This window comes from Melanotaenia boesemani, chromosome 17, assembly GCF_017639745.1.
Source record: "Melanotaenia boesemani isolate fMelBoe1 chromosome 17, fMelBoe1.pri, whole genome shotgun sequence".
NCBI classification, from domain to species: domain Eukaryota; kingdom Metazoa; phylum Chordata; class Actinopteri; order Atheriniformes; family Melanotaeniidae; genus Melanotaenia; species Melanotaenia boesemani.
Genome location: NC_055698.1, coordinates 19927806 through 19948143, shown reverse-complemented (window position 1 = coordinate 19948143; position 20338 = coordinate 19927806). Strand labels below are relative to the sequence as shown.

The following is a 20338-nucleotide window of genomic DNA, read 5'->3' as shown; positions in this document are numbered from 1 at the left end:
CACTTATATACCTATACAGAAGGCCACAATGTCATTATTTTTTAAGGAAAAATAGGAACATGTAAAATGGTAACATGCATAAAGCTAAAATTCTACGAGAAACTCAAAGCTGTCAGGACATGTTACATAAAACCCAAAGTAGTTCAGCTATCGCAGCCTTTGGGGCCAGAATGTGCAGCACGGCTCTCTGGGAAGCAAATTGTTCGTGACAACTGCACAGACACACAATAGGGCTCCACTGCTAGTCTCCGTTTGAAGAAGAAAAAAAAAAACACAAAAGTGAAACAAAATATGAGAAGCTATTAAAACTGTTTGGTTGGTTTGAGAAATGTATTTTCCCTCATTCTTTCAATTCAATCCTTAAGACATTTACACTTTGTTTGTGCAGGAAATACAATATAATTTGAGTTTGGCAGGAAAAAAAAAGCTCAAATACCCTGATATACAAGCATGACAGAAACAAGTTCTTTTGTAATCAACAGGTTTATTAAATCAACGGGCAACTACAATAACTAGGCAGCAGATTAAGATGAATTGTGGCTTCCAAAAAGTAATGGAAAAAGCTAAACCAAAAATTACACTTTACAGCAAATTAAACACTTGGAATTACCTTCAGATCTCAAATAGTGTGTTGAGAATTTACACTTGGACATGAGCAATATGGTGAAGGAGAAGTGGCCATCTTAAAACACAATTATTTTCTTTTATTATGTGGAGAGATCAGGTTTGCCTTGATTTAATAACTTGATAAATTGTAGGCTAACGCTTCCAAACACATAATCGAACATTGAAGCAATGACAGAACAGTGACATCTACAACTTTGTTTCACAGTCAAACAATAAGACCACTGAAGTAAAACACTCATATTCCAGTTAAGAGGGCGGACCAAATTAAATAAAAAAAAAAAAATTCAATCATTAAGTCTCTCTTTTCTTAACTCTTAAAAGAAGAAGAAAAAAAACACTGGGCAAATCAAAGTTAAATCAGATTTAACAATTTCAGCACCACATTTCAGAGCTGAAATAGAAATATTTGTACAATTTCTGAAAGCAGTCAAGTGTTCTTGATGTCTTCAGTCTCAAGCAAAGGTAGCACTACTGTGAGCTAAATATGAAATTATAACAAGTAGAAAGCTGAGTTGGTGGTTTAGAGATTTTTTTTACCAGATAATCTGGATACCAAAAAGTGGTGAAGAGCACCCCTTCCCAAACAACAATTACAACAGCTCCATCCTGACATTTCAAGATTAAGCTAAAACAACATTCAGGAATGTCTTTCTAATTTTTAATGTTTATCAGCCAAAGAGTTACAATGGAGTTTACTGCACGAGTAATTGCAAACAGACAGGGTAAACCTTAAATAGATCTCAAATTGTGTTTCGGTTTCAAGCATGTTCAAAAGCCAAGAAGCCCATACCTGTAGCTTTGTGAAATTAAGGACACAATTTGGTCACCTGCAGTGAAGAATATACACACCAAGCAACAAAATCTGTGTTGCATAAAAAATGTCAGAATAAACTAGTTGATAATTAATATGGATGAAAAAAAGTGGAACTTATCATCCATTCAATGAGGGTGTGAAGCTATGGGATATAAACTGGGGTGAAAGTTTATGGACTAAAGCTAAGAGCATTGTGAAAATTGTTTTTTTTTTTTCCCCTGTACAATAATTATGTTTAGAAACCATCAAATGGGAGTATCTGTCCTTTCTGTGTGTATGATCAAAATTTTCTTTTTATATAGTAGTTATTTATTCCCTCTAACTGAAAAATGTTTTGACACCTAGCATTCAGTCTTTGTAATTACGTAATTGCACTTAGAAATAAAAAATATATATATACACCAAAATCCCATTTACATATGAGCTTGAAAGCGCTCATTTCAATTTGAAGTCAGATTAGCAAATGTTTTGTTTCTGGGATATATGATATCCCAAAAATGGCAAATGAGGATTTGTTTGTCTCTCAATACAAACATGTAGGTTTTTTTTTTCTTTTTTTTTTTATTCTTCTATTAATCAAACAGCTGAAATCTGCATCCTGCAGGTAATCATGTTGATGCTTGAATTCCCAAAGCATCGAAGGTTCCTGGTTTTCTTCGGAGCTGATGTTAAGCACTGTCTGTAACAGGCTGTGAAGAGAACAGTAAGAGCTATGAGTTTAGCTTCTGACATTTTACAAGCAGGATATGAACACACAATTCTAACATGCAGGTAAATACACATATATGAATTATACAACTATTTTAAAAAAACTGATGCTATTATCAATTATCATTATCATTTCCATGTGTTTCCCACATCATTTGTGCAACTAACATACATAGAAGACTAATACCTAAAGGCAGCTTCAGTACTATTTCAAGATTGCTTAGTGTTTACAGATAAAGTAAATGTTCACTGTTTCCAACAGCAGAAAGCAAGTATCTGGAAGTAAATAGGATATGGTGTAAACATGTCTAGCACTAGTTTAGAGTAAGTTTTACTAGTTAAACAATCATTAATAAGCATATCTCACCTTATCTGCTGTTAGCTGCCCTCCTGCTTGAACATTTTCCTGGGCCTCCGGTTTCGACTCGCTCTGCTTGGAAGGTGCTGTTGCCTTCGGTTCAGACACATCGTTAAGCTTGGCCTCTGCGTTTGACTTATTGCTGTCACCTTCTGCCTCTGTATCCTTTGGCCGTTTGGGAGATGCCTATCAAAGGTGTGGCCATGCGTGAGGGAGACGGCTTCAAAAGCACTAATAAATGTCTGTATTTGGACTGCCTGTCAGACTGAAGCCTACCTCTGTGGATTCCTCTGCTTTTCGTTTAGTCCCTCCCTTCTCATTCTTCTCGTCTATGACCAGAGTTCCTTCGTCCTCGTCACTGCTACCTTCGGCTTCTGCTTTCTCAGAGCCGCCTTTGTCCCCTGCTCCTTCTGATGAGTTGTCCTTCTTTGATGACTAAAGTCAGAGATTTTTATTAGTGATAGACAAATGAACAAAGCTTGTATCACTCCAGAGCTGTCAATCTGTGCATATACAAACATTAAAGGACGTCCACTCTAGACACTTTTGGGTAAATTTATTTGATCAGTGTGAAGTATTTCAATCATTTTTTGCAAATTATGATATTCCCTTCATCATTATTTTGATCAGCATAAAGGATAGACATGGCCTTCACTGACATCATCTGTCAGTTTTTAGACTTGTTTTGAGGTCTTATAAATTTCACTATGCACTTTGAGGCCAGTGTGAGGAGTGTGTGATGGATTTAACTGAGAGCCAACTGACATTATGCACATCGACATAAAAACATGTAGCCACATATTAATGGCTGCTGTACAACCTTAATTTACACAATAACATTTTGTCTTAAAAAAATACTCAATCTAACAATTTTGACTGTAAACTTATAAGAAAAACTATAACACTAGTAATAAAAAAAATAATTTTATAACTAGGAGATTGATTTATTTTTTTTAACCCTCATATACTTCTATGAACATCTGCAGTCAGATTAGTCGCCCCCTTCTGGTCAGTAGAGAGAATGCAAGCCCAAGGCACCTCTTAATTTTTAAATCCTAAGGACAGGACCTTATTTTCACGCAGTTTATGAATAAGATATAGTAACAGCAGTATAAAACTAACTTGCAGCCACTGCAGCTTACAGATATCATCTTTTATAAGTCCACCTACCTCATAGCCTTCGTGCGTGACAGTGGGGTTGTTCTCAATCTCCCAAAGCCCCTCAGCAAAGCCTTTTCTCTTGTTTGCTTTTCCAAACTTCTCCTTGCATTCATCATACGGGAACAAATCCTTGGACCCCAGGAATGCCCTGTGGTGTTCCAACATTAAAAAGTGATTTTCCTAACTGTGTACACGCACAATAGGTTCATTTGAACAAATAAATAAATGTCTTCACATTATCATGTTATAGTTTTGTGATTACATTAAGGAGATTCATTATTTCATCTGCCAAATTGATTGGGGACAATTCTGAAAAATTAGTAAAAAAGATAGTAAAGAGATATGATTTAGGATTACCAAAACATGATAAATCATCTGGGGGCCCAGTCACTACAAACTGTAAATTTAAGGGAAAGTCAGATTCTAACTAAAATCCAATCAGCCTGCAATAATGTGTTTTGGACAAGAGAAGCAACAAGAGTTTGGGAAAGCTACTACTAAGTTATCAAACTGAATTAATAAAAAGTGAGGTAAATAAATAAATACTGCCATTTTATCCTTGAAGTAGAAAAAAATTAATGACTTGATAAAACACAAATTACTCACGTTTCATGAGTCCCAAAAAAGAACACTTGGTACTTGTTCGAGGGGGATTTCACAGCTCCTTCGGGTAACTCGTCAATCTGTGAATCAAGGGGACAGCCTCTTAAAAAAAAGATGCTCTGAGTTAAAAATCTCAAATAAAAACTGTAATAACAGTTGATGACTAAAACACTTCACAAATAATGGATAGTGAATATGGTGAAGAATTTTTTTTTGAAAGACCTACTGGACAAAACAATATTTGTAATAAAAATAACAAGAAAAAAGCAGCAAATATTTGCAATTGATAAGAATTTTCCAGTGAATGATAATTATTTAAGCATCAAAACACATTCCAATTGTGGAAAATCAACTAAAGAATCAATGAACAGTAGTGACCCGGGTGACAGATTATATAACTACACAGCCTTACAAGATAATGGGAATATTATTCATATTTAATTGAGAGGTTTTTAGAATATTTTATTTTGCCTGATGTAGAGCTGCCAGCGTTAACATTAAAACTCCACTCTTCTAGAGTGAGGCGTCAAACACCCTGTCAGTGTACTGTTTGGGTCAATCACTCTGCCAACATGAAAAGTTTTCAAAGAGCACAAAACGACAGTGCGGCACAGGAAAGTATCACATCAGCATGGCGTCCATTTGCCTCTGCCAGACAGGCCTTCTGGCATTCCCAGATAGGGCCACTATGAGCGGGTACTTGGGCAGGGCCTGCAGCCTGTGGACATGACGCTGTTAAGACTGATTAAAAAGGACGGGAGATATGGATCACTGACCCTTTTTGGGTGTGCAATGTTTATTAAGTGCAATGTTATTTTGTGCTTTTGTTTAGATTTATGTACTTCTGAAAAATCAAAAATTGGCCTTACTATGAGGTGATAGTCATTTATTTCAATGACTGCTACATCAAAACCTGTAACACCTTGACCATGCTCCAGTGTTTGCTTGTAAACTCTATGGACCAAATGTGGTTGGGATTATTAGGTTTTGCATCCACATTTAACAGTTTTATGCATGAATATTTGAATAAGTCTTTAAAAATGTATTAGTTTTATCTCTTGATTTGTAAACACTACTCTATAGTTATTCAGTTTGGCAGGGTTTCAGAGGAAAGGCGAAAGTGACTTAAATATTTATATTGTTTTTCTTTATAAATTATTAGGATGGTTTGCTGGCAATGGTCAGGATATTGCCTTTGTTAACTGGGTAGACATTACGTTAGTATATTAGTGTTTTATTAGCCTGGACCAGCTGTTAACGTAATGGAAGTCGTTTCACAAACAGTCGCAACAAGTGCGGTGTGGTAGGCATGTTTACAAAGAACCAAAGCATGCTGCACAAGCAGCCATTAATCTGCAATACAACAGCTTAAAAAATCGTGGGGGAAAAAAATATTGTAGGACAACTCCGCTAAAGTGGATTGAAGCTTGTCAGTTTGTATGGTTGAGCTTAAACTGTCACTTGACTTTGTCCTGCTGTTCGGGCGTTATCGTTGTGAGGGAAATGACCGTTAGTTTTCAGTCAACGTTGTTGCTCCATTGCTATCTTTAACGGTTACAACCAGCACAAAGTTGGCGTTAGCCTTACAGGCCCCCTGGGACACGAAAGTGGTACATATAAAGCAGTAAAGAGCTGCAAGTGACCATTTTTAAATATTAAATTAACGAGTAAGTCGATGAGCGGTTTCTAACATTATGAATCACCCCGAAAGAAATGTATAACTGTCTGCAGTTGGCTAGCTGTATGCTGATGCTTTGCAATGTTAGCTCAGTCGTTGAAGCTAAGCTAACTCATGGTAGCTAACTACTGTTGAGGCCTCTCAGGTGAACTAGCGTATTGAGCAGAGGAGCCATGGACTTAATTGAAGACCACTATTTGAAGATGGAAACGAAATATGAAACGGCGGGTGCTTACCCTCGCAGGCCAATGTGGATACCCCTTCATTTTAGCAAACACCAAATCTCCAGGCTTGTATTCCTTTTGCCTGTTGGATCTCGGCATGTTTCTGCTAGAAATTGCTTGCTTTGTCAAAGATGTTTGCGATCAAAACACAATGGTTGTTTTAATGTGGTATAATATGCGTTGTGGTCACCTCCTGCGACAAACAAGCCAAACGTCGATTTATCATCCAATAAACCAGGTGCGGCGGAAAACTGAGGCGAAGAACGGTGTGGGCGACTTTTTTCGTCGATTTAGAGCAATGCGGTGTAACCACAATAATAAATACATACAGCTATGGAATAAATATTATTACTACGACTAGGCGCGATAAATTAACGCCTTGATATAACCGCTCCCCCCACTGGCTCGTCGGTCGGACTACTTGGGTTTGAAATTGAAACCCGCTTTCCTCTACTGACGCGCCCCCAGTAGCTACCTGAAGCTGCACAAGTGGCGCCCCTATTGACCAAAACTTTACAATGACATTAGATTAAAGGAATTACAAAGAAATAATGGCGCTAAATATCGGAAAGCAACTCATATGTAATAGAGGAAGACAGATATAATAAAATTTTGTAGATAACTGCAATTTTTGTGGAGACTGTATTTCATTTATTTCTAACTTTAATTTAATTTAACTTTTTTTTACCAGGCAAACCATTGTGCTGCACATAAAAAAGCAGCATTGTGGATGAATAAACTAAATAAAAAAAAATTAAAGAAAGAAAACGTTAAACAATTATGCACATACATTTCAAGAAATCATTTAAAACAGTTGTATTAGGTTGTAGTGAAACATTTACAGTTGTCATAAGTTGTTTAAAAACAGACAGTTTCAGAGTTTTTTTTTTTTGTAACAAGTTCCAGTCACATGATGCAGCAAATGAAAGAGACATTTGACCAAAGATAGATAGATAGATAGATAGATAGATAGATAGATAGATAGATAGATGGGGTGGTATCTGTTTTCAGATAGACAAGTCTGAAGATAGATTTTTATATCAGAACCTCTTCTTCTCTCATATTCACTATTACAAAGTCCTCAAATATATATTTCCTGTATATAAAAGCGTAGACAAAGCAATTCCAACTGACTCAAACTTCAGCCGCTACAACAATAGCATGACTCTTGCATAAAGCTTTAGTATTGGATGTCTTAAATTATGGCTGTCAAATTTTTTTGTTTTTTTTTTACCATATTACCACTTCTTTTTCATTTTATAATACTAACATATTATTTAAGAGGGATTCTTAATGCTTGAATTTGACTTTAGACAGAGTTTTGCCTCTGTCCATAATTAAATAGTGCAATATGTATGTATAGTCATATACAAATAGTCCATGTGTATTTACTTCTTAGGGTGTGGACAAAGTGAAGTTGCTCTTCTTTTTACACAGCCTCTTTTCTCAACTAACTGGTTCCACTTTGCAGAAATACTAAGGCCACAAATATGCTGTGTAACTTGGATGAACACATATTTATGTATAATATTTAAGCACAGACGTTCTTCTCCAAAACTGAGATTGACGTGTGTTAAACAGAGCTCTATTGATGTATATTTCCAAGAAGTATATAACTTTTGGAGACAACAACTTTGCCAGATTGTTACCTGGGAGCCAGTAAAATCTTAACTGAAGTCATCCAAATATAATCTCTCATTTTAAGAACCTGCTATAACTGTTTCAAATCTTTAATTTGTTTTCAAAGGATAACCTACTCACTCTGACTTGTCTTCTTTTGGGTCTAATGTGTTTACCACACTTTTATGATCAAACCATTACTTTAGTAAATTGATCATTTTAATACAACTGCTACCCATCCAACGGATTTAATTTTTTCACAAAAACAGCATAACCTTATGGTTTCCTTTACAGCAGGGAGCATTTTCACTCAAACTCAGTCCAGTAGGAGGCGCTAATACCTTGGAGTTGATTACCGACTGGTAACCGATGAAGAAGAAAAAGCTGCGCAGAAAACTGCGCAGTAGTGTTGTCCTCAATCACCAATGATGGAGGCGAATGTTTTGATGGAGACCAGGTACTGAGGAGTTCAGTTTGTTGGCGTCACAACTCACTAAAGTGCCGCGTTGTGGTGTACAAAAACAGGGCTGATGATATTTTATGCCCTTTAATAGTTTGAAACGAATTTGACGTAACTGTTACTAATCCGATACCGTATATTGCGGGGGGCCTAGCTTACATTAGCTTGCGCTGTGTTTTCAGTTAATCAGCTCATCGTGAGGCTGTGTTATCCCTGATACGTTGATACTACTTGGAATTATTTTTTATCTCTGTGGTTGTAGTAAGCAGAATATATCGTACCTTAAACTAAAGTCAGCTCTGTGAGTGTGGCTTCTGCATACCCATTCAAGGAGAAGTGGTCATCCATGTTCTCGAGTTTTTGTAGATCATTTATCTTGAGTAATATCAGCAAACATGTCCTTGGTCGCCTATGGTAGCAGTGATGACAGTGACTCGGAGGAAACCTCGCATTCTGCTGCAGCAGAGAGCAAATCAAGCGGAGGAGGGCTTTTCTCTCTCCTCCCTTCTCCTAAAACAGCTGGATCGGCAAGAGGTAACGAAGTACCAAGCAAGAAGACTAAATCAAAACCTTCAGCAGTAGACGCCACTTCAAGAGATTACTTAGATCCTCTGCCATCTAAAGGAGGTTTGTTCTCCAGTCTGCCTAAACCCAGAAAACGAACAGAGCCCGTCAAGATTACTGTGCCAGAAGTCCAGAGACAGGATGTGAGTATTGAGATAATTAAAAACATTTGATTTAACATATTGTTGCTACTATTGCAGAGCATAATGTTTGATGATTTATACATTTCTATTATATAAATATAGTCAGACTCGGATGATGATGAACCAGCAAAGAAAGTACAAGCTCAGGTAAGACTTTGTCATGGACTCACATTTACCTCAATGGTTTCTAAGAACTTGAATAAAGGTCTTCTTCTGTTCTGGACTACAGATCCCTTTCGATTGAGTGGTGAAATATTCTCAAGAACCAAAAATAAATAAGTCCAATTGCATTTAAATCTCTTAGGATCACTGTGACCTGGATGACAGAGAATGTACACCATCATAGCTGAAGGATATGTTGGTGTACATTCTCTATTTTCAATAAACATTCAGACTTTGTTTAAAATGAATGGACACTGGGCTGAGAAAAGACAGATATGAATGTTACACAGTCTCTTTCATCAGTTCCCATGTGTTTCAACCTCATATTCACATTATGCGATTACATATACATAATAGAAATCTAGTTCATGGTATAACTCTTGAATTAAACTAGCTTCTGCAATGTTCTGCTGTGGAAATTTTAAATATTTTTGTCTTTTCCTTAGGTTACACAAATGTAAAGAAAAATGAATTAAAGGGGAAAAAAAACACATTTCATGTAATATGCTTAAAATTGTAACAGTGTCCGATTCCTGTGATGTAACTACCCTTTCCTGACTTCAGACATCCCACTTTAATTCATGTCATCTGTTTTTTTTTTTTTTTTTTTCTTCTTTTTTTTTTTTTTAACCAGGGTACAGGTTCAGGCCTGTCCTCTATTCTTCCACAACCCAAGAACCTGACAGTGAAGGAGATAGACAGACCTTTAATTCCTCATGCACTCACTAAAAGGCAAGAACCTAAAGGACCTAAACCTGGAACTCCTGCTCAGGGCCTTATTGGTTCTAGTGCATCTCCCTCTGCCATTAAAGCTGCGGCAAAGTCAGCAGCCCTGCAGGTTGCTAGACAAATAGCCACAGATGACCAGGATAATGAGGAGGATATAACCCCACAGAACTACTTTTCCCTTGGCGAAAGCTCCCAGCCTCTCCCTGCAGTTGTCCCAAGCCTAGATCCTGAGCCAGGAGCCCCTGCTGAACCCCTTCCTTATGAAGTTTCTGATGAGCCAGGACAGTCAGACGCCCCACTCGACTTCGGAGGGAACCACGAGGGAGCAGGTGTATGGGGAGGTCAATATCAGCAGTATGAACAATCAGTGGCGGGCCCAGAGGCTTACCCTCAGGTATATATATTTTTTTCATACCCAGATGCATGACAGCCACATAGCTTCAAATACAGACCATCTGGATTGTGTTTAAATGGCATTTAATGATTAATTAGTCTGAGTTTTAGGACCAGAAACAATTCACTACCAGAGAACATCCAGAAATCTTTCTGTGCTCAACGAGGAGCTTACCAGTTAATGGCAAAGCTTAATTTCAAAATTCATAGTGCAGGAACAACCAGGAATCTATTTTGTATTTCAATTTGTGGGGTAATATTGTTGAAAAGCCTCAGTATTGACCTGAAACAATGTCCAAACATACACCAGTTTAAAAAAAAGATAAAGATATGATATTCAAGAGATATAAAGAGGAGGATTTTATAAGGGCTTGTCTCTATTTAGTTTTTATTTTTTGAGGATTTAATTTTGATTAGTACAGTAAATGAATAATTTGAGAAACAGGACTAAATGAGAATTAGGTTGCTGTTTACTATAGTTATCTGAATTGTCTTATCTATGCTTATAAGCAGTTTATGAATAATAATATAGAAATATACAAAAGTTAAGCTTTTATGTATGCATGTGTGTGTCTATGGGTATGTATAAATGTGTGTTTGTATGTGTGTATATGTGTAAATGTATGTAGAACAAAACAGTGGAAGCTAGTTTGTTTTCTTATGTATTTCAAAATATATGGATTAAATTAGTTCAATTTCCTCCTTGTCATTTTTGAACATGTTGAATAGAATTTTTTTTTAAATTCTTTTCTTTTGTTTGTTTGTGGTCTTTTGATGGTTGATGGTTAAATGGTTGAAAAAGCATCCTTAATCATGCTACATGCTTTTTCTCCTTGGACAGGGATACTATGATGAGCCATACTACCAGGATTCCAACCCCGGATTGGCAGAGGCTGAGGAGCCTGGCCACTCTGCCATGTTTGATGATGAAGCGGTAGGAAGCACACTTTCTCCTTTCCCCCCTTTTTTTTTCTTCTCTTTTTCCATCATTTAAATCCATGCATTTTTAGTGTTTCACTGTCATTTATCTTTTTTTGCCCCTCATTTATGTTAAACAGCTGTTAATATAGAGTGTGTGCATTTTGTATTTTATATTATTTATGTTTTTTTTACTTCATCTGCAGTTCATGCGGCTGCAGGGGAAAAGAAACCGGGGTAAAGAGGAGGTGAAGTTTCTGGAGATCAAAGGAGACGACCAGCTGAGTGGGAATCAGCAGTGGATGACCAAGAATATGACGGAGGAAAAGCAGACCCGCCAGTCTTTTAGCAAGGTGAACATCTTCGCTTTCTGTTGCTGAGTTGGCTGCATGTTTTGGATTTTGGTTGTCTGTTAAAGAGTTCGCAGGTTAAGCTGGGAAAGGACGGTGTTAAATGTTTAATTTTAAAAACTGGTAGCAGCTGAAGACCTCTAGCCATAAAGTTTTTTAGGTAGTTGGAATTATGTTTTGGCCTCCATTGGGAGCATTTATCATGAAAGAAATAGCTTTTTGACCAGTCCCAGAATGCATATCTCACACATCTTTTCATAATTCTTTAAGTAATATAACTAACAGATAAACAAACTAGATGTTTAAAATGAAAATGGGCATCATACATGTAGGGTTTTTTCAGAAATTATTTTTAGGTTACTCAAAAATCTCAAAATGTGACAAGGCCATGACATGCAAATCTTTTACATAAAAACAAGTCATGCATTATTGTTTCAATGCATGGACACAAGTCATAATTATAAACAAGAATATTATACATTAGATTTGAATCTAACTTCTTACTTTTTATATCTTTGTGCAGAGAAGAGGAGAACAACCTACAGGACAACAGAGGCGCAAACATCAGATAACATATCTCATTCACCAGGTGAGTGACCAACCAAGCACAAAGCTCAGGTTACATGTTGCACTTTTAAATAATGTAAATTTCTTCATGTGGTTATGGTCTCGCTGATGGCTGTGTAAACATTTAGTTCATCGTCTTAAAGGATTTGCACCAAATAATTTTAAATGACTTTTTGATCAGCCAGGAATTGTTCTAGTAGTTACTAGTAGTAGTTTTCTTACAGTTGATTCTATTCCAGTTTTGAGTTCCCAAAAGGAAAAAGGTAGCACACTTGCAGAGCTTCAGAATATGGTTGATTAACTAATCCGTTTTCCATTTTCATGTCAGCACACATCCAGCTCCAGATTGTTCAGCCTTTTAACCTTGTCTCTTTATGATGCATCAAAGAAAAACATTTATTTAAAGTAAAACAAATTCCCTCCGCTTTGCAAGTATTTTGTTTAGTTACCAGTGTATTTAGTTTTTCACTAAATAGTTGGTGTTATTCTTGTAGCGTCATACTAATAGTGTTTAAAGTTTTTTATTAAATTTGTTTGCATTGTTCCTCACTTGCCTTCATTTGACTCAGGCATCATCCTCTCATTATTTAGACACAATATTTTGTCATCTGTAATTTGAATTTCAAATTTGAAAGAAACTCACATGCAGACTGAATTTTCTTTCTTTTCCAGGCAAAGGAACGCGAGCTGGAGCTGAAAAACAGCTGGGCAGAAAACAAACTAACCCGCCGGCAGACTCAAGCCAAATATGGTTTCTAACTGTCATAACTGTGAACTCTGGTGGCATACAAAATCATTGTATCAGAAATTAAGAGTAGATTTCCAGATTTACCCACATTAAAGAAAACGGTGTTTAGGAAAAAACAAGCATACAAACCTTTATCCAGATTTTACTCCTTGCACTCCACCCTGTCTTGCATTACTATTTAGTAGTTTTGTTTTTTTTAATCGGTTATTTGCTAAGGTGTTACTCTGCTACCCCTCTTACAGTGATTTGCTGGAGATATAAAGTTTATTCCCACAGAAAAATGTACTAGTGTTTTTAAAGTGACATTTCTCAACCAGTGGCAGAAATATTAATGTGGCCATTATAAATATTTTTCCTTTGAATGTGTAAGTATTCTGTTTATGGCGTACTCTGATGTGTGACTTATTGTGTTTTTTAAAAAAAAGCATCACTTCAAAAATATTTGGTTCTCTGGGAATCGGTCATTAGGAATATGTTCCTGTTTAAAATCAGATGAAATTGTGAAACAACCTTTGACATGTCATTTTTTTTTCATTTAATCAGGAGCTTTGTAATAAAAAATGTAGAAATAAATACGTTGTAGTTGCTTGTAATATTAGTGGCCAACTTTTTGTATATTTATTCTTTTTTTTTTCATGGAACGATCTTTTAGCTGAAGGCTAAATTACCAGAGAACCAAAGACAGACTTACATTTCAACTAGTTTCTTAGTTACGCTAGAGACCAACCAACCATTTTCTTAAGATTAACCAGGAAGTTAATTTACAGCATCCAGCCTGCCAAGGCTCTGTACAGTATCTTTTAGTGGATATGTAATTAATAACCTATCAGACACTGTGAAAACTCTCCACATGGGGATCGTATTCATTTTATGGGGATATCTTTTCTAGGTGTACTACAAGTTTGTAACCACTTTTTTCCTTTCCTGCTCCTCCTTCTCACATCAGCTTTTTCCCCCCTCCATCTTACTTTTTCTTTTTTTTTTTGTGGATTTTCATTGCAAAAACTTATAAGGAAAATGAAGTGCACTGTCCATTATCAGCTCCCTTTGGTTGATGGACAGAGGTGTATGATCACTTCCTCATCCAGCAGATACACTTTGTATAAGGATGCTGATAGTAACTTATTTTCTTTACAAAGCAATGGCAAGACAATACGTTCATCAGTTTCTAAATGCAGTACATATTATGTTCGATTTTGCAAATACGTGAGCTGTTACAAGTGGCGGCTCACAGATTAAATATAATTCTAGTAACCTGCAAAGCTTGTGTGGGAATTTACACTCTATATCACAGCCTGCAGCTGGCAGGTTAAAAATATCTTTGAGACAATTAAGATGGATATAATAAAATTCTTTAAATCTTTGAGCTCAGCAGGTCTCAGAGACGTGACTGTCAAGGTGATTTTGTATTGGCACATTCCCACTTCAAGATCTGAAACAATTAACTGTGATTCTTTGAACACCTTTTTCTTTTTTGACCTAATATTTGTGTTGTGCAATTATAAAATAAATGTAATGATGTAGTGATTTACTTCACTATAACAGTATATAAAGGCCTTCACCTTACCAACAAATTATTTTGATTTAAAACCTTAATAACTGCAACATTTTTATTTTCCACAACAGACATCATATTGAAGTTTTTATTCTAACACATTACTGCTTTAATAACAGATCAAGATCCAGACTGTTGACTTGCTCAAATTTGTTCTGTGCAATGCATTCTTCAACAGATACATTTTACTATGTGTGTTAAATGGGAAACAAATATCCTATACAGCTGTGAACCATTTCATTTAGAGTCCTTTAATTTTTATCTGGGCTGCCACTTGGCGAGGCTGTTGCATCCTCCGCCTTCTGTTTGGTTTCCTCGGCAGCAGAGTTTCCTGCCGAGACTGAAATCTGACTCACAGAGTCTGTGCCAGCATCCAGATCTGCCGGATCTGAAACACCCTTCAAAACAGCGTCTTCCTCATCAGCAGAAGGCACAGCGGCTGCCTGCTGCTGCCTCTGTACCTTCAGCTGCTTTTGGTAGCTTGCAGACAGGTCTTCATATGGCAATAGTGACATAGGTACACGAACTGTGTCCATTCCATTCACCTAGAAGAGGAAGATTTGATAAACAGGCAGGTTACTTTTTGGACATTAATTCATTGTGTTTCAGTAAAGTAAATTAGCAGAGACATGAGCTGCTGCCTTCTCTTAAGAATAGAAAAAAAAAACATTTCCTGAACAATAACTGTTTGCAAGTAGGATCATTTTCTTCTAATAACTACAGTATGGCACTACACTAACTGCATGTGATGCCCGGATACAGAATAATTCTTACTGTAACGTCACACCAGTAGTCACCCAAGTCCTTAATTGGCTGAAATGGAAGATTCAATGCAGAAGGTGGCACAACAACGCCCAACTGAAGAAAATGTAAGTAAAAACAAAAAACAGATTGCCATCATGCTCTGTGAAGTCGCTTCATGTAAATTCTGGTACTGGAATTAAATAAGCATGAGCACAGAAATAAAGCAGGCATACCTTCTTGTTAAACTGTCTGCAAACTACATCTTTAGTTAGCTGGAATTCCTCACAGGGCATTTTGTTTATCTTCAGTTTGCAGCCTTTCAGAAACTCCACTGTCTGAAAAAAGAACATTTTTACTTTATTACTGAAAAGCATTAGTAAATTGTCTTTTCCAGTTTTAATAAGTGTGAATCAAACACTGGACCGAAGATGTGAGGAAGTATAAAAACGCACCTTTTGCCCAGTATGGGTTTGGATTCTGTCCTCTGGTTTCCCTTCACGCAGAAGCTGTGCATTAAAAAGAAGACGATGAAAAATTGTACAGAGCTATCTAATATGTAATGAAAGAATGTGAAAATTAAAATATGATACCCACTCTCAACTCCTCAGAAAACATCTGCTTATTCTCTGGTGATGGATAAACTGCGAGGCCTTGGGCCAACAACTTATTTCGACCAATAGACTTCTTCACAAACACAGCGTCTCCTCGACCACCAAGCTCTATTGATAATGTCAGGCACAAAGAAAATCTTTTCACACATTTTGAGACTTCTTGGGACAATATTAAATCATTAAGAGCATTGCAGTACTTACTTGGTACAGTCTGAGTAAGAATGAGCTCCATCTTTTCCTTGGAAGTATGTTTGGTATCTTCAACCACCTTGTAGATTCTGTGTCTTCGAGGGTGAAGTCTCGGGGGACTGCCTACTTTGGACAGGGGGACTTGCCACCATCGCTCTACCACTACTGTGTCCTGTGGAAACAGATTCAATTATTCCTGTAATTACATCCATAACAAACATGCATAATTACACAAGTGTAATGACACTCATGCAAATTTAAATCTGTGTTAATTGAACCATTGCAAAAAACATTAACTGGCAGGTCAAAAACACTATTAATGCTCTTGCAAAACTAAACACGATTCAAGAATGATTGTAGGACTATGCTCAGTTGGACCGTCATTTTTAAAAGAAACATTTTCACGTGAATTAATATAAAATTCTAACTGGGAAAAGCTTCCTTCAGTATGCAGAAAATTAGTAGTTTTATGACTGTATACAGTGCTAGGATACCAACCTGAACTGGAGTCAGAGAAAAACTCCTTACAGCAGACTGGCTGAGCAGATCCTGAAGGACACGGCGGCCGGAGCTCCACATGTTCATTCAACACCGCGGCTCAACCCTTTCAACCACTGCACTCACACAACCCACTCACAGGTCCAGAGCAGCCTTTGATTCGGTACCACCACCATCAAGTTTAAAAAAAACCTATATTCAACTTACCAGCGATGAGCTACTTGTTACAAGCATGTTAGCTAATAAGTTCACTGGTGTCTCTTGTTGTGTGACGTAAAAGGACCATAACCAGCTCCATAGTAGTCCCTTAAAAAGCCTGAAGTAAATGCACTCTGAAAACATCTCAAATGTCCGAAAACTTAACCACTCTGAATCTGTTTTTGTTAGAAGCTTGTGTCACGATTTTTTGTGAATGTGTGAACAAATGTTAAAAGTGTTTTTAAAAGCTTTAATTTATCTAGTTTCTTTTTTTTTGTACTCTCTCTCTCTCTCTCTCTCTCTCTCTCTCTCTCTCTCTCTCTCTCTCTCTCTCTCTCTTTATACATATTTATATTTATATATATAACTTTTAATACCGGAAGTGAGTGTCATTAAAAAAAAGGCCCGCAAGACAAGACGGAAAACAGAAAAAACAAATTCCATTTTGAAATGCAGATGTAGTTATGGTGGCGTTAGCTTTAAGATCATCGAGGATGTACAGTGCATCTGGAAAGTATTCACTTTTTCCACATTTTGTTTTGTTACAGCCTTATTCCAAAATGGAATAAATTCATTTTTGTCCACAAAATTCTACACACAATACCCCATAATAACAATATGAATATAGAGAAAAATATTTGCTCATTTATTTAATCAGTATTTTGTTGATGCACCTTTGGCAGCAATTACAACAGCCTCAAATCTTTTTGAATATGATGCCACAAGCTTGGCACACCTATCTTTGGGTAGTTTTACCCATTCCTCTTTGCAGCACCTCTCAAGCTCCATCAGGTTGGATGGGAAGCATTGGTGCACAGCCATTTTCAGATTTCTGCAGAGATGCTCAATTAGATTGTTGGTTCAGGTGTGTTGGTGCAGGGATACATGGAAAACCTGCTGGATTGCGGCCCTTGTAGGACCGAATTGAGTAGCCCTGCTCTATCAGTTTATCCACATGCTGCACAGATTTGTTTTCAGTTTTGTTTATTTCTGTCTTTTAAAACATGTCGCTGTATTTCGTGTCTTTCTAATAAAACGGGCCACTAATTTCTCCCTGTAATAAGTTCAACTGTAGCAGGAAATTTGTGAAGACTTTGTTTTGAAATCAGTAAAAAAAAAAAAAAAAAAAGCTTGCTATGTGAGAAGTGTGAACTATAGGATACTATGGATGCACATTTAATAGGCTAGAAATCACACTTGACTATCATGATACAAATAATTTCACATGGAGTGAACATTTACAAATGTTACAATGCAGTAATGCTGACGAAGTTTAGCTTGCAATCCCTTGTGTACTACTTTTAAACCTCTACCTCTCTCTCGTTATATTACAACACACTAACTCATTCAGGTAAAGGCGAAGCAACATTAGTTCTCTTTCAATTTTGTGGGTGTAACTGCCTCATTTACAGAACAATTTTCACACTTAAGTTACAATATTAGCTCAAAACTAATCCATGGTTAACATTTTTTTGTAGGAAACATGACCACACTGAAGCATTCTTATTTAATAGGTTATTGCTGTCACTGTACATAATACAAACATCAAAGCCAGCATTTTGTAATCAAACCTTCATCTCATAATTCATAAAGTAAATATAGAAAGTTTTATTTTTAAGCAGAGCTGCACCATCTCAAGAGGCGCATTGTCAGACTCGGTATAAGAGCTAAATACAAATCAGAATATCCATCTTAAAACGGAATCCATATGAGCAGGAACTAGATAGTCTGACATCTTTTTTAGCTTTGAAACATGACATTTGGTGTAAACAGGAAGCATGTAATCTTGTATGAATGGGATGTGATGTCTCATCTGCTTCTTCTAGATCACAAAAAGTACATTTTTAATCAAACTGATGCAATTTTTTTTTCTCTAGTGAAGCACGTCATCTTTCTTCTAGCATTTACAGGAAGTCTGTCAGAATGAAAATCTGGTAGCAGTTTTTAGAAATGCTTGTCAAATATTTCTGGCTGCACCTGCCAAGCACTATTAAACCTAGTGTATAACTTTAGGAATCATTACTAAAATAAATAGGAATCATCAACAATAGGACCAGAATCAGTGTCGTCACCATCAGAAAGGTACAAGAATGACATCCCTAACTATTTGCAGGTATCATAAAATGCTATGCTTAGATCCCTCACAGGCATAAACACAGATTTAATTCATACATCCCCAGCAGCTGACCCCTGAAAATTACTTATTGCACCATAGAAGCTATTTCGATTGGGTAACAAGCGACGTCCTGCAGCTATAGTTGTACAGCAGGTGATGAGACCAAAGCAACAGCCGCAGATAAACACAAGACTTATTGTGACCCACAGCAATGTGGTGATAACAAAGGCAAACTGGTAGGTTGTCTTGTCGCAGTACAGATCTTTTTCGTAGTTTGGAGGATAGACAGAATAAACCCAGCAGGTGCCTACAGCAAACAGACACACAAGATAAAAAAGATGACATTTCGATTTTACTGAACTCCACTCTTAGCTGAACTTCAAGGCGTACATGCTATACAAACATGAGCTTCATTAAGATTTTTATTAAACCAGTTTGAACAGCTTCAGCTGTATATCTAAGATATCAAAGTACTGTTTTCACTGGACATGGTTTGATCTGTTCTGACAGGTTGCAGGAAATTAAGCAACATTCAAGTTTAGCGCTGCCCACTTCACACCAAAAACAAAACATAACAGAGCATCCAAGTGAGAGTGAGTCTTCTAGAAATTAAGCTGCTGAGATTCACCTGTCTGTGGGACATTCTGGGGGTAAATAGTTTAACTGTTTTAGAATAATGTCTTTAAATGCAAATACAGTGTATCAGAGATTATGAGGATTTCAACATCTATCAAGAATATATAATTAATAATATATTCCACACTAATTTCAAATAAATGTAGATCTTAAACCATCTTAAATGATTGCAATTTTTGTATTCTAAACACAATTAATTTATTTTGAGCAGTGTCAATAAACTGCAGTCTAATAAAATATATAGTGAGAGGTAAATGTTTCTCACACCTGCGATTAACCAGGCAAAGCTGAAGATATGCAGGATGGCCATGCAGACCGAACCCAGGATGTGGATGGCGCTGTCCTTGTTGGTGCTGCAGTTGTAAGTTACAGTTAGAGAGATGATGTTGTTTGCTCCAAAAACGATCAGGTAAATGGGGATGTAAGGTTGCACAGGACAGTAGTTAAGATGTGCGGCCCCTGTGAAGCAGCAGAGCAAATGTATAAAATGAGGAAATTCACTCGGTGTTGTATTCATAAAATATTAGGAGTGAAGTTGTACAGAAGTTAACCCACCCAGTCCAATAGCTGCCATCATTAGCATCCACCAAATAATGTTCACCACAACTAGTAAAACAGAAAAGAGGAGAGGCTCAAATGTTGCTTTAATGTTAAAATGGATCGAATTATGCAAAACAGAGAAAAAAATGGCTGACCAGTTGTTGCAAACAGCACAGCATTTTGAGGTCTGACATCCATCTGTAGACACAATGTTATAATTACACAAAGAGACTGTAACAGTAATAGAAATGGATCAACAATGTGAGAGATGCTGCAGTGGTGCTTTACTGTACCTGTCAAGCTGTGAAAGGAGAACTTTAAACCCTTTTTCTTTTTCCAGTATGGACTAAATGAACAGAGACCTGTGCATGAGTCGGTGTTCTTGACAAAGTGACAATCTAATTAACATAGTTGGAGGTTTGGC

The 20338-nt window shown here is 36.8% G+C and overlaps 4 protein-coding genes across 4 annotated transcripts; 1 reads left to right on the top strand and 3 right to left on the bottom strand.

The window, feature by feature from the left end:
• Positions 1-1615: 1615 nt before the first annotated feature.
• Positions 1616-6620, bottom strand: LOC121657214 (hepatoma-derived growth factor-like). Its single transcript, XM_042012620.1, has 6 exons — positions 6186-6620; positions 4275-4351; positions 3678-3816; positions 2784-2942; positions 2517-2693; positions 1616-2130 (listed from the first exon to the last, which is right to left on the bottom strand). The coding sequence occupies exons 1-6, from the start codon at positions 6270-6272 to the stop codon at positions 2110-2112; spliced, it is 660 nt and encodes a 219-aa protein (XP_041868554.1). The 5' UTR covers positions 6273-6620; the 3' UTR covers positions 1616-2109.
• Positions 6621-8179: 1559 nt separating this feature from the next.
• On the top strand, positions 8180-12936 carry prcc (proline rich mitotic checkpoint control factor). Its single transcript, XM_042012603.1, has 7 exons — positions 8180-8960; positions 9063-9107; positions 9757-10245; positions 11086-11178; positions 11369-11515; positions 12036-12101; positions 12752-12936. The coding sequence occupies exons 1-7, from the start codon at positions 8649-8651 to the stop codon at positions 12836-12838; spliced, it is 1239 nt and encodes a 412-aa protein (XP_041868537.1). The 5' UTR covers positions 8180-8648; the 3' UTR covers positions 12839-12936.
• A 1354-nt stretch (positions 12937-14290) lies between these two features.
• On the bottom strand, positions 14291-16713 carry mrpl9 (mitochondrial ribosomal protein L9). Its single transcript, XM_042012604.1, has 7 exons — positions 16425-16713; positions 15939-16098; positions 15721-15845; positions 15579-15632; positions 15360-15461; positions 15157-15240; positions 14291-14927 (listed from the first exon to the last, which is right to left on the bottom strand). Exons 1-7 carry the CDS (start codon positions 16509-16511, stop codon positions 14634-14636), a joined length of 906 nt encoding a protein of 301 aa, XP_041868538.1. The 5' UTR covers positions 16512-16713; the 3' UTR covers positions 14291-14633.
• Positions 16714-17559: 846 nt separating this feature from the next.
• LOC121657122 (transmembrane protein 272-like) lies at positions 17560-20338 on the bottom strand. Its single transcript, XM_042012512.1, has 5 exons — positions 20208-20338; positions 20070-20112; positions 19930-19980; positions 19642-19833; positions 17560-19045 (listed from the first exon to the last, which is right to left on the bottom strand). Exons 2-5 carry the CDS (start codon positions 20110-20112, stop codon positions 18789-18791), a joined length of 543 nt encoding a protein of 180 aa, XP_041868446.1. The 5' UTR covers positions 20208-20338; the 3' UTR covers positions 17560-18788.

Excerpts from the sequence above, each read along its gene's own strand:
- prcc (XM_042012603.1), top strand. The coding sequence starts at position 8,649 with ATGTCCTTGGTCGCCTATGGTAGCAGTGATGACAGTGACTCGGAGGAA. Across the intron at positions 10,246-11,085 it reads GCCCAGAGGCTTACCCTCAG|GGATACTATGATGAGCCATA; the intron begins GTATATATATTT and ends CTCCTTGGACAG. Across the intron at positions 12,102-12,751 it reads TAACATATCTCATTCACCAG|GCAAAGGAACGCGAGCTGGA; the intron begins GTGAGTGACCAA and ends TTTCTTTTCCAG.
- mrpl9 (XM_042012604.1), bottom strand. The coding sequence starts at position 16,511 with ATGAACATGTGGAGCTCCGGCCGCCGTGTCCTTCAGGATCTGCTCAGC. Across the intron at positions 15,846-15,938 it reads TCTTACTCAGACTGTACCAA|AGCTTGGTGGTCGAGGAGAC; the intron begins GTAAGTACTGCA and ends CATTATCAATAG. Across the intron at positions 15,462-15,578 it reads AAACCCATACTGGGCAAAAG|ACAGTGGAGTTTCTGAAAGG; the intron begins GTGCGTTTTTAT and ends TTCTTTTTTCAG.
- LOC121657122 (XM_042012512.1), bottom strand. The coding sequence starts at position 20,112 with ATGGATGTCAGACCTCAAAATGCTGTGCTGTTTGCAACAACTG. Across the intron at positions 19,981-20,069 it reads TGTGCTGTTTGCAACAACTG|TTGTGGTGAACATTATTTGG; the intron begins GTCAGCCATTTT and ends CTGTTTTACTAG. Across the intron at positions 19,046-19,641 it reads CTTTGCCTGGTTAATCGCAG|GCACCTGCTGGGTTTATTCT; the intron begins GTGTGAGAAACA and ends TGTTTGCTGTAG.
- LOC121657214 (XM_042012620.1), bottom strand. The coding sequence starts at position 6,272 with ATGCCGAGATCCAACAGGCAAAAGGAATACAAGCCTGGAGATTTGGTG. Across the intron at positions 4,352-6,185 it reads ATCCACATTGGCCTGCGAGG|ATTGACGAGTTACCCGAAGG; the intron begins GTAAGCACCCGC and ends CTTGATTCACAG. Across the intron at positions 2,694-2,783 it reads AAGCAGAGGAATCCACAGAG|GCATCTCCCAAACGGCCAAA; the intron begins GTAGGCTTCAGT and ends CACCTTTGATAG.